The 18,513-nt window shown below is 44.7% G+C and overlaps 2 protein-coding genes across 3 annotated transcripts in view; one reads left to right on the top strand and one right to left on the bottom strand.

Annotated features, from left to right (window-relative positions):
* The window catches only part of Mgat1 (alpha-1,3-mannosyl-glycoprotein 2-beta-N-acetylglucosaminyltransferase), a 34,952-nt gene extending 28,877 nt beyond the window's left edge, over positions 1–6,075 (bottom strand). For both annotated transcript variants that reach the window (XM_045741704.2, XM_045741705.2), the window contains exons 1-3: positions 5,917–6,075; positions 4,939–5,064; positions 3,497–3,655 (exon numbers count right to left, since the gene is read on the bottom strand). In XM_045741704.2, coding sequence (XP_045597660.1) covers positions 3,497–3,655; positions 4,939–5,043 — 264 coding nt within the window. In that variant the 5' untranslated portion in view covers positions 5,044–5,064; positions 5,917–6,075. The remainder of the gene's footprint in view (positions 1–3,496; positions 3,656–4,938; positions 5,065–5,916) is intronic.
* A 9,975-nt stretch (positions 6,076–16,050) lies between these two features.
* Positions 16,051–18,513, top strand: part of LOC123758065 (fap1 adhesin-like) — a 4,223-nt gene continuing 1,760 nt past the window's right edge. The window contains exon 1 of the mRNA XM_045742250.2: positions 16,051–16,159. Coding sequence (XP_045598206.2) covers positions 16,051–16,159 — 109 coding nt within the window. The remainder of the gene's footprint in view (positions 16,160–18,513) is intronic.

The raw sequence follows: 18,513 nt of genomic DNA, 5'->3' as shown, positions 1-18,513 counted from the left end.
AGGAAAAGGAAGGACCGCCAAAATAACCAATACTGACCCCAAGAGAAGTACACAGGTGGGATACCTACCACGAAGTCACCCGACCACCAACCGGAGGCGAGACCGCGAGGCAGAACGTAAGCAGCCCCAACAAGGCCCCTCTGAGCCCAGGAAAAGGCAGAGCCTCGGGAAGATCTCGGGCGTGACCACTGAAACCCAGGCGGCACAAAGAGATGGAATGTCTGCCAAACAGAAAACTCCCCAAAGCAAGCAAACAAGCCCGCCAGAAGTTCAGAAATGACGGGTCCGACGCGAGACATCGAAAGATCCCGAAAAGCCAACTGGCAGGGTAAGCGAGGAAAACGAAAAAGGCGGAAGGGTTACCGCCAGAAACAGTACCCGAACCAAGGGGCACGAGCAACTGCAACAGACCGAGACAAAGAAGCACACCACAGGACACAGGCTGAAAGAACGCCCAAGAAGCCAAGGAACGCACGCAGAACACCCCTGCGGCAGAGGAGGAAACAAGGGAACGCACAAGGAAATGAAGCGGTGGAAACCGACCCCCCCCCACACACAGCAGCAAGTGCAGGCAAAAACCAACCAAAGGAGATGCCAGGAAAATGACTGGGGAGAGGCAGGATGAAAGAGCTGAAGCACAAAACCCCAGGAAACAACCAGGGGTGGACAATCAGGCAGGGACAGAAAAACCCCACGCACATGAGAGGGCCAAGCCAGGAATCCGAAGACCACGAAAAACAACAAGCAAACCCCCACACGCAAACCCTAGGCACAAAACAGCAGCAAAGTGCCACACCACAACCGGACACAGGAACAAAGACACTCCACCGCGAAACACGTCACCGATGCACACGTGCAGCAGCAGCAACAGGCACCACCGCAACATGCAACATGTAAATAGCAACTCGCTTCTGCAAAGGCAGAGAATGGAGCAGGCAGACCCCAGACAGGGCCAACAGAGACACGACAAAACCCAGCAGGCCCAGGAACCTGCACACCAGGCGACCGACGGCAGAGAACCCGGCTCGATACCTGCTGGATGGGGTACTGGGAGCTCATGTACACCCCAAGCCCGGCCCGAGGCTAGGCTAGACCGGCCAGAGGGTGGCCCACCAGGCAGCTGCTTGGAGCGGCCGGCAGGCCCACATACCCCCCACAACCAGGATGGGCCGGAACTTCTATTCGAAAACAGGCTAGTGTGCCCTGGAAGTCCACAGACATCCCGGCAAAATGGCGTATGGTTGCAAGTAGGTCGTGTAACAACCGCAGACCTCTGATGGTTGTACAGTGTTCCCCGATTGTGCCTATAGCACCACTGCACTCCACTGGTACTATCCTGCAAGGTCTTCCAGATAGGCGGGACCCAAGAGCCAGAGCTCAAACCCTGCAAGCACAACCAGGTGAGAACATAACCAGCACCACAACCCACACACCTCATAACACGAAAAAAGGTGGGTCCCCTGAATGACTCTAGCATGGGTTGGACATGCACATGAGTGGGACTGGAAGGGTTGAAAAAAGGGAGTCACTGGTGTGCGAACGGTCTCAGTCGTACAGAAATATACCTAAAGAAAGACAGGTATATAAACATCTCCGCATCCAGCGCCTGGCCAAAAGACGCCAGACCGCAGGAACTCACCTGTCGAACGGATGCACGAACGTGACACAACCCAACAGCACCCAGAAGATCCTGGGAGCACCGCCAGGTGAAGACGCCAGAGCCGGACCCACAGGAGAGTAGGGTAGAGGCAAAGGAGGCGGCCCACACCCATGACACAGGGAAAAACCTCTGCGTCCGCCCCACAGCTGGAAACCAGGACACCCCCGGAGCGAAGGGGCACATACCGTAGCAAGGGAGAAGAGCGAGAGGCGAAGCACCTGAGAAAAAAGGGCGCAAAACACCAGCACTTAATCACACCGCCCAGACCAAAACAAACTCCACGGCGCATGTGCATGACACGCTGGCCAAACCGCACAACCCTCACTGCGGGAAGGCGCCAACCTGGACTACTGCACTAGAAAAGTAGCCAAAAGAGGAAGCAGGAACAACAAAACCGGTCAACGAAGCGAAGTCAGAGCCCAACCGGGCCACAAGTATCCCAACCGGGCCACAAGTAGCCCAACCGGGCCACAAGTAGCCCAACCGGGCCACAAGTAGCCCAACCGGGCCACAAGTAGCCCAACCGGGCCACAAGTAGCCCAACCGGGCGACAAGTAGCCCAACCGGGCGACAAGTAGCCCAACCGGGCGACAAGTAGCCCAACCGGGCGACAAGTAGCCCAACCGGGCGACAAGTAGCCCAACCGGGCGACAAGTAGCCCAACCGGGCGACAAGTAGCCCAACCGGGCGACAAGTAGCCCAACCGGGCGACAAGTAGCCCAACCGGGCGACAAGTAGCCCAACCGGGCGACAAGTAGCCCAACCGGGCGACAAGTAGCCCAACCGGGCGACAAGTAGCCCAACCGGGCGACAAGTAGCCAAACCGGGCGACAAGTACCCAACCGGGCGACAAGTAGCCCAACCGGGCGACAAGTAGCCCAACCGGCGACAAGTAGCCCAACCGGGCGACAAGTAGCCCAACTGGGCTATTAGCCACAAGCAGCCCAACCGGGCTACTTGTGGCGACCCGGACAAGGAGCCGACAGACGTTCCAATAATGCGGGAAGTAGCGAAAACCTTCCTGAACCCTCGAGAACACAGAAGCCAACACTAGTCCCGAAGGCACACAAAGACGCAGGCGCACCCGAGACCAGAAGTCACGTAGAACCCCAAGAACGGGGAAACATGACGAAGACACCGTCCCAAAAAGGGGGGGGAGGAAGCCCCAGACCTCTCCGGCGTGGGAGGTCTGGGGCTCCCCCTTCCCCTTCCCAGGGAGGGGAGAGCTGTGCAGACAGCTGCGCAGTGACGTGTGACGTCATACTAGTTTGCTTGTTTTCTATTGGGGAGTTCTATCCACTAGTTTGGCTTTAGGTAACAATTTTAACCAGAATAGGGGTTTGTTTTGGAATGCTTACCTTTCTGGATGCTTGACCCGGTCGATGGCAGACACAGAATGCTTCCAACCACACGGGGGTTTCTATAGGCCATTGCTCCCCTTGCCTCTCTGAGGGGGCCAGGTTCTGGCCGTGGTCCCCGGTAGGCCTTAGAACTCCAGACACATGACTGATGCCAAAGTCTGACATTAGCATATCAGCCTGGTAAAAGCTCCGGGGAGCCGACGGGGCTCCCCTCAGAAAAGTTCTTGGGTTTTGACACTAGTCAAGACCCAAGGGCTGCCAGTTTCCTATTTATACACCCTAGTGTGGTGATTCAAAGGAGAAAAAAATGCCTGGTGTATCTTCAGTTTTTGCCCAGAATCTGAAAAGCTTGAGAGAATTAAAACCTCTGATCATTCATTGTAATCCTCAACACGTAAATCATTCACTACATACTTGTAAATAAATAAAAATGCAAAATGTATTCAATAATTTACATTATAACTTGAATGCTTACTCTTCCTGTTGAACCTTCAGGTACATTGTTGCTGCTGCTGTGACTCTCCTGCTGGTTTCGCAGTATTCTTAACTTGTCCAGTAGTCCATTATAAAACTGAGATTGACCATTAAGCTCGTCTTCAAGCTTGTCCAACTGTTGATTAATATTCTGCGAAATCTGTAACAGAAGTATTACCAAGGCTTAAAGTAATGAAAAGAAAGATGGTAACAGTGCTCACATAACACCCAGAAATAAACAATGCTACAGGAGTGCACCATTTTTTACCCCCCATAACTTGGTCATCAGTCAACCCAAGGATATATTTCACTGATATTGATGAAGTTTAACACCATACTTTACTATTCTTGCGTGACCATTTTGTCAAGAATGAGCTTCAGTGTCTAAGTCCTGTCTATAATAATTACCAAACTGATGTGACACTACATCTAACTCAAACTGTACTAAATTATGTAAAGGTCTAGCACTTCACCAAATGAAAATTTATAAACATACAAGCATATATCCAAAGAATTTATATTAGGTATGTGAGTTAGATAAGACTGATCTTTTGAACTAGCAGATATATCATTTTCAAATTGTCTCCGTGGTGTAGTGGTAAGACACTCGCCTGGCGTTCCGCGAGCTCTATGTCATGGGTTCGTATCCTGGCCGGGGAGGATTTCCTGGGCGCAATTCCTTAACTGTAGCCTCTGTTTAACGCAACAGTAAAATGTGTACTTGGATGAAAAAACGATTCTTCGCGGCAGGGGATCGTATTCCAGGGACCATAGGATTAAGGACTTGCCCGAAACGCTACGCGTACTAGTGGCTGTACAAGAATGTAACAACTCTTGTATATATCTCAAAAAAAAAAAAAAAAAAAAAAAAAAAAAAAAAAAAAAAAAAAAATTGTTTCTGCATGTCCCTTCTGTAGTAGCTTTTGTGTACCAGCAGTGTTAGTACAAGTCTAGAGATTTAGCATAACTTTTGGGCTTGTAATGAGTGCTTTATTACTATTAATGATGATAAGAATATATATTTTGTAATCTAAATACTGTAATAAAAATGTAATGTGCATTGACAATATAATGTGTTAACTGACAATAATATGTACCCTTTAAAAAAATACTAGCTAATATAGGCTTAATTTATAATTACATTACTGTATAAGTAAGTATTTTATGATTTCATTCAGCACAACTTCAAAAAGTTGTTCTGCATTTTTGGCCATTTTTTTCAAATTTTAGTGACAACTGTTAATTTAGCAAGTACTGTAACACCTTTTGTGGTACAGTACTTCACTGCCTTAAATATGCACTATAAAAACTGATGACTATGACCCACTTTCTAGTGGAGCATACAATAGTGCACATAACTCTTGGTCTAGTGTATGTAATAAACCTGCAATTATTCCTTCAATGCTTAAACTGTCAGTGTTAGCATTAATATATTTAACATACCTGAATGTTGGAGGATGTTGAAGGCTTGTGTATAAAAAGTGCATAGACTGCACACAGCCAGACAACTACACCCACCTTCAAAAGCAGTATTTGCTTCTTTCTCATTGTGGATCTTTCACCACATTACTGGAAGACAAATGTATACATAAATAGAAAGTGGACAAAAGTACTGCATGCATCTAATCTTTAAATATCATTTTAAGCAATTTATTGCACATATGAAGGCAATAAACTTGTTAGCCTGAGCAGCCTCTGGAAACAATACTGTTGACAGAGCCAAGCTGAGTGATCCTTTAATTCAGAGGCAGTCCATTTCATTTTATAAACCCATATTGTAGCCCCACCTGCTGGTCTACAGTATACTGCAGCACCACCTGCCAGTCTACTGCATGACACCTACTGTGGAAGCCCTGACCCCATGACACCCACTGTGGCAGCCCTGACCTCATGACACCCACTGTGGCAGCCCTGAGCCCATGACACCCACTGTGGCAGCCCTGAGCCCATGACACCCACTGTGGCAGCCCTGACCTCATGACACCCACTGTGGCAGCCCTGAGCCCATGACACCCACTGTGGCAGCCCTGAGCCCATGACACCCACTGTGGCAGCCCTGAGCCCATGACACCCACTGTGGCAGCCCTGAGCCCATGACACCCACTGTGGCAGCCCTGAGCCCATGACACCCACTGTGGCAGCCCTGAGCCCATGACACCCACTGTGGCAGCCCTGAGCCCATGACACCCACTGTGGCAGCCCTGAGCCCATGACACCCACTGTGGCAGCCTTGACCTCGTGACACCCATGGAATCAGCCGTGGGCCACCAACACTAGCAGGGGCAGTCGTGGGCCAGATGAAACCCACGGTAGCGGCTGTGGGCCCACAATACCCACGGTGGGCAACAGGGGTCATCTGTGAGATCAAAAAGAATCATTCTCTCATCACCCGAATTTCAAAGTAATACACCCAGGACTTACATATATACAAGATATGGCATGGACCCCGAGCCAGCGAGGCGAGAGCTCACGAGAGGTGAGGAGTGTGTGTGTCCATAGCTGTCTTGTTGTCAGGGTGGTGCCGCCCGCCGCCGCCAGAGGGAACCACCTCCTCCACCCAGCTGACTCTCACTGCATCAGTGACCCCTTAACTCTACCTCCCTCCCTGAACTATATGTTTAACTGATCTCTAACTCTGTCCATGGAGGACAGAAGAAAATGTATATATGCTGTTTAGCATTGTAAATGTGTGGCCACGTCTGTGGTAGAAAATAATAATAATAAAAAACCCTACCTCCACCCATTATCACCACCATTACTCATTACATACGCATATCTGCATCTCTAACTATATGTTAATTGTATGTGGATTAAACAAAATGTGAAAGATATTCCATATATTTGTAAAAAAAAAATAGGGGGAAGGTATGGCTGTATACGGTTGAAATGAACTAGAATGTGACCTAATACTCCAGACATTTATTATACTGTATCTTTTCTTCTTTTTTTTAGCAAAGACTTGTCGACAAGTGCAGAGGCCTTAAAGCTTGCTAATCGATTAACTAAAGTTGACACAAACATAAAATGCCTTGGTGACCATCAAAGAAAATGGGAGACCTTGCATGAAATTTTAAGCAACAACTAAAAGCTATTTAAAACAAAAAAGCTTTGAATGATATTTGTTGCCACAGGTTCGATAAAATGTGTTAGCTAGGTATACCTATACCTGTACCTACGTTTCCTCATACATATGGCGGGACCGTTGAGCCAGAGCTCAACCCCCGCAAGAACAACTAAGTGCTAAGTGACTACAGCCAGTTTTATGAGTGTCGCTCTATATATATAATCGAACACACACACATATATATATATATATGTGTGTATATATATATATATATATATATATATATATATATATATATATATATATATATATATATATATATATATTTTATATATATATATATATATATATATATATATATATATATATATATATATATATATATATATATATATATATATATATATATATATATATATATATATATATATATACACCCCACGCCGGGGATTTTTTATTTGCTGTGCCCAATGCAGCCCTGGGAACTCGCCTCAGTCATGACGCTCTCCGCATTGGAGTTGCCCTTCGCCTTGCCGCCCCCATCCTCACCGAACATAGGTGCATCTGCGGAACTGCGATGGCAGACCAATATGGTCGTCATGGTCTGGTATGTCGTAAATCACAGGGTAAAATTGCAAGACATGAAGAAGTCAACGACATCATCAAGAGGAGCCTCGCCACAGCCCGCTGCCCGGCACAAAGAGAACCACACTTATCCAGACCTAACGACCCTCAGAAGCGCCCTGATGGGGTCACCTTGCTACCTTGGAAGGATGGTAAGCAAGTGGTATGGGACTACACGTGCGCTGCCACACTGGCCAGTACCTACCTCCACTACAGCACACGTGAAAGCGGTGGTGCTGCTTCTTTCAGGGAATCGCAGAAAATTATTAAATACAGAGGTCTAGCACACTGCTACAGCTTTGTTCCGATCGGCTCGGAGACCCTCGGTTCGTGGGGAAAATGTGCATTGAAGTTCCTGAAGGAATTGGGGGACAAATTGATCAGCGCTACAAAAGACCAGAGAGCAAAAAGTTTCTTGTTCCAGCGCCTCAGTGTTGCGATTCAGAGAGGAAATGCCTGTTGCGTCTTGGGCACTAGTCCAACTTCAGAGGAATTCGAAGAAGTGTTTGACTTGCAACAATGATCGAACCCGTCTGTGACATTCATCAATGTTTCCCATTGTTGTGTTCTTCAAGAGATCCATAACCTTTAAGCACCTTTTTGCATTATTATTTTTGTATCAACCCATGTATATCTTGTAACCATCAAATGCATAATAAAGCACAAAAATATTCAAGGAAGGGGGTGGTAGGAGAAAAGCACACAGAAACTGTATTGGAGGGGATCTAAACATTCCCTCTAATGCGTTATGCGTGGTTTCCTCCGAGGCTATGGGTCCCCCTTCTTCCAGCTAGAGGTGGTACTCCCTTCTATATTTAAAAAAAAAAAAAATATATATATATATATATATATATATATATATATATATATATATATATATGCAAACAAGCCTGAATGGTCCCCAGGACTATATACAACTGAAAACTCACACCCCAGAAGTGACTCGAACCCATACTCCCACAACTGGTATGTACAGGGACGCCTTAATCCGCTTGACCATCACGACCGGACAAAAGGAAGTGATAGCCGAGGCTATATGAACCACTTCCCCGCCGGCACTCGGATGGTAATCTTGGGCATAGCATTTTATCAAATCACCTCATTCTTTGGGGCACACGTGAGGAACACAAATGCAAACAAGCCTGAATGGTCCCCAGGACTATATACAACTGAAAACTCACACCCCAGAAGTGACTCGAACCCATACTCCCACAACTGGTATGTACAGGGACGCCTTAATCCGCTTGACCATCACGACCGGACAAAAGGAAGTGATAGCCGAGGCTATATGAACCACTTCCCCGCCGGCACTCGGATGGTAATCTTGGGCATAGCATTTTATCAAATCACCTCATTCTTTGGGGCACACGTGAGGAACACAAATGCAAACAAGCCTGAATGGTCCCCAGGACTATATACAACTGAAAACTCACACCCCAGAAGTGACTCGAACCCATACTCCCACAACTGGTATGTACAGGGACGCCTTAATCCGCTTGACCATCACGACCGGACAAAAGGAAGTGATAGCCGAGGCTATATGAACCACTTCCCCGCCGGCACTCGGATGGTAATCTTGGGCATAGCATTTTATCAAATCACCTCATTCTTTGGGGCACACGTGAGGAACACAAATGCAAACAAGCCTGAATGGTCCCCAGGACTATATACAACTGAAAACTCACACCCCAGAAGTGACTCGAACCCATACTCCCACAACTGGTATGTACAGGGACGCCTTAATCCGCTTGACCATCACGACCGGACAAAAGGAAGTGATAGCCGAGGCTATATGAACCACTTCCCCGCCGGCACTCGGATGGTAATCTTGGGCATAGCATTTTATCAAATCACCTCATTCTTTGGGGCACACGTGAGGAACACAAATGCAAACAAGCCTGAATGGTCCCCAGGACTATATACAACTGAAAACTCACACCCCAGAAGTGACTCGAACCCATACTCCCACAACTGGTATGTACAGGGACGCCTTAATCCGCTTGACCATCACGACCGGACAAAAGGAAGTGATAGCCGAGGCTATATGAACCACTTCCTCAAATCACCTCAAAGAATGAGGTGATTTGATAAAATGCTATGCCCAAGATTACCATCCGAGTGCCGGCGGGGAAGTGGTTCATATAGCCTCGGCTATCACTTCCTTTTGTCCGGTCGTGATGGTCAAGCGGATTAAGGCGTCCCTGTACATACCAGTTGTGGGAGTATGGGTTCGAGTCACTTCTGGGGTGTGAGTTTTCAGTTGTATATAGTCCTGGGGACCATTCAGGCTTGTTTGCATTTGTGTTCCTCACGTGTGCCCCAAAGAATGAGGTGATTTGATAAAATGCTATGCCCAAGATTACCATCCGAGTGCCGGCGGGGAAGTGGTTCATATAGCCTCGGCTATCACTTCCTTTTGTCCGGTCGTGATGGTCAAGCGGATTAAGGCGTCCCTGTACATACCAGTTGTGGGAGTATGGGTTCGAGTCACTTCTGGGGTGTGAGTTTTCAGTTGTATATAGTCCTGGGGACCATTCAGGCTTGTTTGCATTTGTGTTCCTCACGTGTGCCCCAAAGAATGAGGTGATTTGATAAAATGCTATGCCCAAGATTACCATCCGAGTGCCGGCGGGGAAGTGGTTCATATAGCCTCGGCTATCACTTCCTTTTGTCCGGTCGTGATGGTCAAGCGGATTAAGGCGTCCCTGTACATACCAGTTGTGGGAGTATGGGTTCGAGTCACTTCTGGGGTGTGAGTTTTCAGTTGTATATAGTCCTGGGGACCATTCAGGCTTGTTTGCATTTGTGTTCCTCACGTGTGCCCCAAAGAATGAGGTGATTTGATAAAATGCTATGCCCAAGATTACCATCCGAGTGCCGGCGGGGAAGTGGTTCATATAGCCTCGGCTATCACTTCCTTTTGTCCGGTCGTGATGGTCAAGCGGATTAAGGCGTCCCTGTACATACCAGTTGTGGGAGTATGGGTTCGAGTCACTTCTGGGGTGTGAGTTTTCAGTTGTATATAGTCCTGGGGACCATTCAGGCTTGTTTGCATTTGTGTTCCTCACGTGTGCCCCAAAGAATGAGGTGATTTGATAAAATGCTATGCCCAAGATTACCATCCGAGTGCCGGCGGGGAAGTGGTTCATATAGCCTCGGCTATCACTTCCTTTTGTCCGGTCGTGATGGTCAAGCGGATTAAGGCGTCCCTGTACATACCAGTTGTGGGAGTATGGGTTCGAGTCACTTCTGGGGTGTGAGTTTTCAGTTATATATATATATATATAAAACGTGGCAGTAGAACCTACTGCCGCACGTGGCAGTAGAACCCCAAGCACAAATACCACAGTTGAGATGAGGATAGATGAGAGAGTAATAGAATGTCACCAGGGCAGGGCGAGGAACATAATATCTGATCTTAGAGAGTATGCCAACAATTTTTGAAGCTTTTTTTATATATTTAGAATGTGTCCCATGTGATGACTTATATTGAATTTTGTAACTAGCTCATCAAGATTGTAACTTGCTTAGCTAAATGAATTGTGGGGTTCAGTCCCTGAGCCCATTATGTGCCTCTGTAACCCTTTCCACTACCGCCCACAAGATGGGTATGGGGTGCATAATAAATGAACTAAACTAACTGTCCCTGGAAATTCAGCTTGCGGTCAATGAGAACGCCAATGAATTTGCCATCTACTTTGTTAAAAATTTGGGTATTGTTAATCCTGAGATTTATTTGATTTGAGGATTTATTGCCAAACAAAATATAGAAAGTTTTGACGCTACACTTTATTGAAGACTTTTGTGTAGTTGACTACCAGAGGAGCTAATTATTGTGGATGTATTCTCTTTTTTTTGTTCATAATACTGCATCCTCGTATCTCCCCTTTCTTCATCTTGCAAGACAGTAATGTCCGTATTGATTTTGAAGGTTGAGGAAGGGACGGTGAGACGTGGAGAAATGTTTCAGGAGCAGCCACTCACCAGCTGATTACATGATATCGCTGTGCACACCATGAGAAAATGGGGGATATCAAGCAGGTGTGTATGAGAGCTGATCAGGTGTTCCCACTTTGTGCCTACACTTGCTTACGGGCTGTTCATGCCCGTGCCACCTGTGCCGACACTTGCAATCGCTTCAACCCGTTCTCGCACTTTCTTACAGTCAATATTGACTTATTAAATACGTACATATGTGACATACTAAACATACTAGTTTACCTTGAAAAGCTTCATAGAAAACACCGACCTTACATAACCTTCTTAGTATGTTAAGATAAGCATCTTATTGCTTCGTAATTACAATTATTACTTAACCTATACCTATAATAGGTTAAGGTTGTACCTATAATAGGTTAGGTTACCTTACCTAACCTTCTTAGTATGTTAAGATAAGCATCTTCTTGCTTAGTAATTACAATTATTACTTAACCTATACCTATAATAGGTTAAGTAATATTTGTAATTATAAATGAATAAGATGCTTATCTTAACATACTAAGAAGGTTAGGTAAGGTCAATGTTTTCCATGAAGCTTTTCAAGGTAAACTAGTATGTTTAGTATGTCACACATGCACATATTTAATAAGTCAATATTGACTATACGAAAGTGCGAGAACAGGTTGGATGAGGTATGAAGAAAGACGCAAAAAGTGTAATAATAGGGGAGTAGAAATAGCCTAAGCTACTCTATCCCTTTGAGATGTATTTTTTTTCTTGTCTCAATAAACTTACTTGAACTTGAACTTGTGTAATAATCCCACCGCTGCCACCATTGTAATAACCCTAACTTCTCTCTTGTTTTTCTCCACTCAATACCCCCGGTTAACACTGCTTGCAGATCACTGTGACCCTCAGTGAACTACCAGCTAATGTTGACACTGAATTATTAAATGAGGAGGAAACAACAAATGAAGGGGTTATTAATTTTAAAATAATGAATAAGAAACTTAATTGATATCCGACCACCCATAATATCCACAAATGCAGATGTACCTAATGTATTACTAAACATAAAAACAGGAAACCAAACAGCCGTTATGGCACCAGAACATTTGAAACTACGGTTTATGGCCCTGAATTTGTCAATGATTAGTGCAGGAAGAGGGGAAGGGAGTGGGGGGGGGGGGGTAGAAAGGGAAAAGAGTGTGGAGAGGGAAGAGCCATGGTCTGAGTACAAGATCATTACAAAAGCTAGACTTAACATCGCTAGAAAAGAGGAGAGAGATAGAGTTAAAAAAGAAAGAGGGGGATACATGATAGGGAAGTATGAGAAGAAAGCACTAAACAAGAGAGCATGGAAGGAACTTTGAGAAACTGAATAGCCATAAAGACATTACAAAAAAAAAGAGTTTAGCCTAAGTGTTGTAGGAAAATTTAATGAGCTAAACCAGCAGGGTGTAAACCGAACTCCAATCATAATTTAAAAAAAACAGATAAGTAAAGAGTAGATAGTGAGACCGCTGCCTGCTGTACATGCAGGCAGCCTTCTTTTCCTCGGTCACAACAGACAATTATTGATTAAACTGCCCGAAACTAACCTAACGGACGACCCACGCACAAAAAACGTGAACTTTTGCGAGCCGCAATGATTTATGGTATATAATATTTTGTTCGTTGGGAATTTGTACGTCAATATACGATGTATTATTCGAGAGGACAGGTTGGAAATGACCTGCATTCGCTGGTCTTCATTTCATACTACCAGATAAATATCATACAGGTGGACACAAATTATAGAGACCGTGATTTTGATATTTGTCTGCATGCCATTGCAACATATTTGCCAGAACATTTTGAAGATTGATTTCGTTCCAATAATTTTCGTAACTATGGTCCATAAGTTGACAAATTACTGGAAGGGGGGGGGATAGAAATAGCCTAAGCTACTCTATCCCTTTGAGATGTATTTCTTTTTGTCTCAATAAACATACTTGAACTTGAACTAAATTACTGGCAGGATATCGAGTGTCGAACCAATGGAAGTTGTACCGACAGTGAATCGAGCGATTACTCTGAAATGACCACTGCATGTACTTATCAACTGGGTGCCAAGTCATGTGGGAATAATAGGAAATGACATTGCAGACGAAGCTGCAAAACTTGCGACTAAGAGAAGAAATGTAGACATTTACATACCACAGAGTCTATCACAGATTAAGAAAGTAATTAGAAACAGAGCAATGCAAATGATGTACAGTGACCACAACACAGCAGTTGCAACACCAGGATCTGCGGGTTGGTACAAGAATTCAACCAACTACGAACCACTTAGTTTGATGAAAGGGAACAGTAAAGCAATAGAAGTACACTTACATCCCATCAGGCTTGGATACCCATGTGCATGGGAAATAGGCTTACAGGTTCCGGAAGATGAGAGGAAATGTCAACACTGTGGAGAAATGCCCGACAGACCACTGGAACATTATCTAACACAGTGCACAGTTACAAACCCATTAAGATTTCAACTTAAATTCAACAGAGCAGAAGAAGTTGTTAAACACATATCGCAAAATCTTACTGAAGCGACCATACGAGTCATAAATACTCATACTCCGCCAAAGTAAAACAGAAACAAGCAACACTTAGTGGGCCAGCCAGAGGCTTAGGGCCCGCGCAGAAATATTCCTGCAAAAAAAAAAAATGACCACTGCATTCCCAGCTGGATTTCCCTCTTGTTTTAAAGCCGAATTTACAGCACCTGCCTGTCACCCCCGGTTGGCCAGCGCATAAGAACTCTTGTTTTAGTCGAGTGTGTCTGTGAACTGAAGCCTCTGGGGTGAATAGTGGGTAACAGCCACAAAATATTCCTGTCGTTGACTGGTATTTAAAATTGCACAGCTGTCATGGAATTGTTGACGATGTTTGAGGAGCGGTGCGTCCTCACTCTTTGAGCGAGGACAGCATAAGGCGTGTTTTAGCACACACCCGATTCAAATTCAAATTAAAAATTCAAATTTTTATTCAGGTAAAAGTACACACATAGAAGATGAGTTACAAACATAATGTTGGATTTATTGATAGAGCTAGTACATACAATACATAAAGCAACTAAATTCAGGGATTGTGAGGCCTTCATCCAACCGTCCTGTGATGTAAGCGTGAGCTGGTCTCTCCGACAGTGATCTAACCGCTTCCCAACACCTGCGTCCACCCCTCTGCTCTTTCCCAGGTTATTTATTTATATACTTTTAACCCGCATATTTAAAAGTACATCAGTTTCGCAAGGTGCACGCCAGCTTCTGATCCCTAAGCTACTCTATCCGTTTGAGATGTATTTTATTGTCTCAATAAACGTACTTGAACTTGATTACATTTTTGTATGTATATATATACATATATAACACAAGAGTTCTTACATTCTTGTAAAACCACTAGCAAGCATAGTGTTTCGGGCAGGTCCTTAATCCTAAATTTTCCCTGGAATACGACCCGCCAAATCGTTTAATAACTAGGTACCCATTTACTGCTGAGTGAACAGAGGCTACAGTTAAGGATTTGCGCCCAGTAAATCCTCCTCGGCCAGGATACAAACCCAGACCAAGCAATGAGCCAGTGTTTCTCCACTGCGCCACGGGAACTACGTAGACAGTGTATACCTATGTAATTAACCTATGTAATTAACTGATACCTAGTTCCGCCGCTTCTCAAAAGGTATTGAATACATTGTTCTAATGTTGGGTAGAGGTAGCCTGTTAGGGTTATTTAGGTTCCCCCCCCCCCACCTAGGCCGGCTACAGTCCATCGCCAGGACGAGACCACAAAAAAAATGATCGTTGATTGATTGACAGTTGAGAGGCGGACCGAAAGAGCAGAGCTCAACCCCCCACAAGCACAACTAGGTGAATACAACAATCAACATTCTCTGTAACTAGCTGACATTGTAATTATAAGGTGTGAAAGATAGATGAAATTGTTAATGTAATAATCTCCGTTGAGGTCTGATAAAGACCTTTTGTGTCCTCAGTCATCCTTCTTGCGCTTCCGCTCACAGGATGAGTATGGGGTGCACAATAAACTAGCCGCCTTCGGCCGCAACAATAAAAAATCAGTTGACTAACTTCCCCAGGCATTATAGGTGTAAGGAAATTATCTTTCCACCCGGGAATCCAACCCGAAGTGAATTTAAAAAACGAAGTCAATGGAAAAAGAACACAGAGAAGCTAGGATCTAAATATAAAGAATAAGAGAGAATTCAAACTATGGCAAGTTGCCAGGTGTATCCCTGAGCCAGAGGCCAACAGGGGGTCAAGGGTCAACACTGGTCCCTGGCAGCCACCAAGCTGGCCCACCCTTCATGTACTCTACCAGAAAGCTCTGCCACTGTCAAACATGTCACTGAACAAGATCATTAAATGGACTTTCAAAATACAATTACAGTATATCCTCAAAAAATTAGGCTTCTAAACAAATTGAGCAGAATTAATTGACATTATATAAAAATCACCATGCAAGAACAAGAGACTGCCAACTAAGCAACGATTACCAAATTGTAACAAGATGAAATCCTATATGAATCAATGATGAAATCCTATAAGTTTATTGATGAATGCGAGGATGGAGAACGTAAACAGAGACCAGTGAAGGCAGACACAGTAATCCTAGCACACTAGTTGTACTCACAACTAGGTGAGTACAACTAGGTGAGTACATATAATTTGCCCGAAACGCTATGTGTGCTAGTGGCGGTAAAAGAATGTAAGAATTCTTGTATATATAAAAAACAATAAAAATAAATGATGAACGAATAATAGGCGCGTAACCTTCCCGAAGGGCAGCACGACAGCAGAAATCTCGTTAAAGACGGACACAACACACAAATACGTCGGTCTCAAAAGCACTTCTTATGCCAGTTATGGCTGCGTAACATGGCTACCATATGGCTGGGAATTGCTACGAGGTCATCTTCAACCATGGAAATTAATGCTATGGACAGTCACATGGCTGCGGTCCTCTTAAGAGGTCCTGATCTCATCAGTGAAGCAGCCTAGCCTCCTGTTTTGGTAATACTTATAGTAACGATGAGGACCACATAGTTAGAACAGGGCTATCTAAACTACCTTGGTACCTCTTACCATATAAGCCTTAAAGTTCTTCTTCAAGTTATACATTACCCTTGAGACACTCACTTGGATTATGCTCCATAGTTCAGTCCCCCGCACTAGAGATGTAAGGTAGGGCAGTTATCAGGAGAAAGGGTTGAGCTAGCATGACTATATATATAGCACTCAGAAGGGACATGCGGGTAGTATAGAAGAATGGGAGGGGAGAAGGAAGGGTGCCCAACCACTTGGACTAGCAGAGATCGAGCGCCGACCCGCAAGACACGAAGCCGTTAATTGTTGCATTCTCTTGGAAATATACAGAGAATGATGACTAAGTTAATTCCGTATATTAAAAATTCCGTACATTCGACATTTATTTATTTATTTATTTATTTATTTATTTATTTATATAGTGACAGTACATTGGGTTTATTGGAGTACAGAGACTTAAAGTTTTACATTCTTGTCAAGCCACTAGCACGCTTAGCGTTTCGGGCAGAGCCTTAATTTAACATAATTTTAAGAAGGTAATGTCTAGTAAAATAAAAAAATGATCACAGGTACATTGTAAGAAAGCATAAAAATACATTGCCATTCAATCCCCGACCGTCCATTGAACATACAGCCCCTGCTCCTGTGCCAGGTAAGTTCACGGGTTCACCATATCCCGTGCTACTTGCAACTTTTTGTTCAGAGTAGCTGAATCTAAAACAACAACAACAACAACAACCGGCCGTCCAAGTGGTTGGGCACCATTCCTTCCCACTGTCCCATCCCAAATCCTTATCCTGACCCCTTCCCAGTGCTATATGGTCAGCTATATGGTCGTAATGACTTGGCACTTTCCCCTGACAATTCCTTCCCCTTCCCTCCGTACATTAAGAACGTCACTTAAAAAGATTAACGACAAAAATAACATTTCCATCCCTTAAAAAAGTGAAGATTAAAAGGGCCATAACTGCACTAAGATGGATGTAAGGGGTTTATAGATAAGGTTACTAAAGATATCAACCCAAGAGAGAACACACAACAATGGATTGAAATAGGAGTTTATTTTAGAAAATATATAGGTGAACATTGTTCAGAAATAGCCTTGAACATATACGAAATAAGCTACAAAGTAAATTCACTGCAGACACACATTGGAAATATTCAAGCTTGGGATGGACAGTTATAAAAAAGGGGGTGGAATGTGGATGGCTGTAAATAGGAACTGCCTGTCATGGGTCTATAGGCCTCATGTACGTATAACAGACTTCGTATCTATGGACAAATCCACATGGGGTCGTGATGCGGGTTCGAACCTACGTCCGGGATGATCCCAGACGCGCCGTAGTCGACTGGGCCACGACATGGGGAAAAAGAGTTACAACCGGGAGTGCTACTGCTCTCACACGCATCCCGCAGCCTCTCCGAGACACAAACGAGGGTTTTGCACAATTCTCTCCATCATGCCGGACGGCCGAGCCGGACAGCACGCGGGACTTGTGATCCTGTGGTCCTGGGTTCGATCCCAGGTGCCGGCGAGAAACAATGGGCAGAGTTTCTTTCACCCTATGCCCCTGTTACCAAGCAGTAAAATAGGTATCTGGGAGTTAGTCAGCTGTCACGGGCTGCTTCCTGGGGGTGGAGGCCTGGTCGAAGACCGGGCCGCGGGGACACTAAAGCCCCGAAATCATCTCAAGATAACCTCATCTCAAGAAGATGCCCCCGGGCTCTGTCAACTAGATGTTCTACCCCTTCGCCCTTACTTCAATGCACACAGAGATCACAATAGCGTGATACATCAAATGAACAAATGCACAAGGGTCGTGATGAGGCCCTTGTGTAATTCCTTTTCCATGTCGTAGCGCAGTCGACTAAGGCGCGTCTGGGATTATCCCGGACGTAGGTTCCAACCCTCATCACGGCCCTTGTGGATTTGTTCATTTGATGTATCACGCTATTGTGATTTGTATGTGTATGTGTCTATAATCTTGAGAACAGCCCCTATCATCCTGCTCAGATAGTACTTTTTGTAACTATATGCACCTTAGTACAAACATTGACATACTAAACAATTAGATAGTAGAGCTTTGTGCTACTCACTTTATAGTCCGATAAAATGAAGCTAAAAGCAAACTTAAATATTCCAAGGCCTAGTATAGCACAAATATGTACTATATTAGGCTTCAGATTGCGTGTATTTGGCCCTAGGATGGTTGGGTAGTTTAGTTTGTCTTTGCAACATAAATATAAAATAGTTTTCCAGTTTGTCCAAATTCAATAATACCGATTTCTAATTTC

Source organism: Procambarus clarkii, chromosome 40, assembly GCF_040958095.1.
Source record: "Procambarus clarkii isolate CNS0578487 chromosome 40, FALCON_Pclarkii_2.0, whole genome shotgun sequence".
Taxonomy (NCBI): domain Eukaryota; kingdom Metazoa; phylum Arthropoda; class Malacostraca; order Decapoda; family Cambaridae; genus Procambarus; species Procambarus clarkii.
The sequence above is the reverse complement of the archived record's forward strand: the minus strand, read 5'-3'. Positions and strand labels throughout refer to the sequence as shown.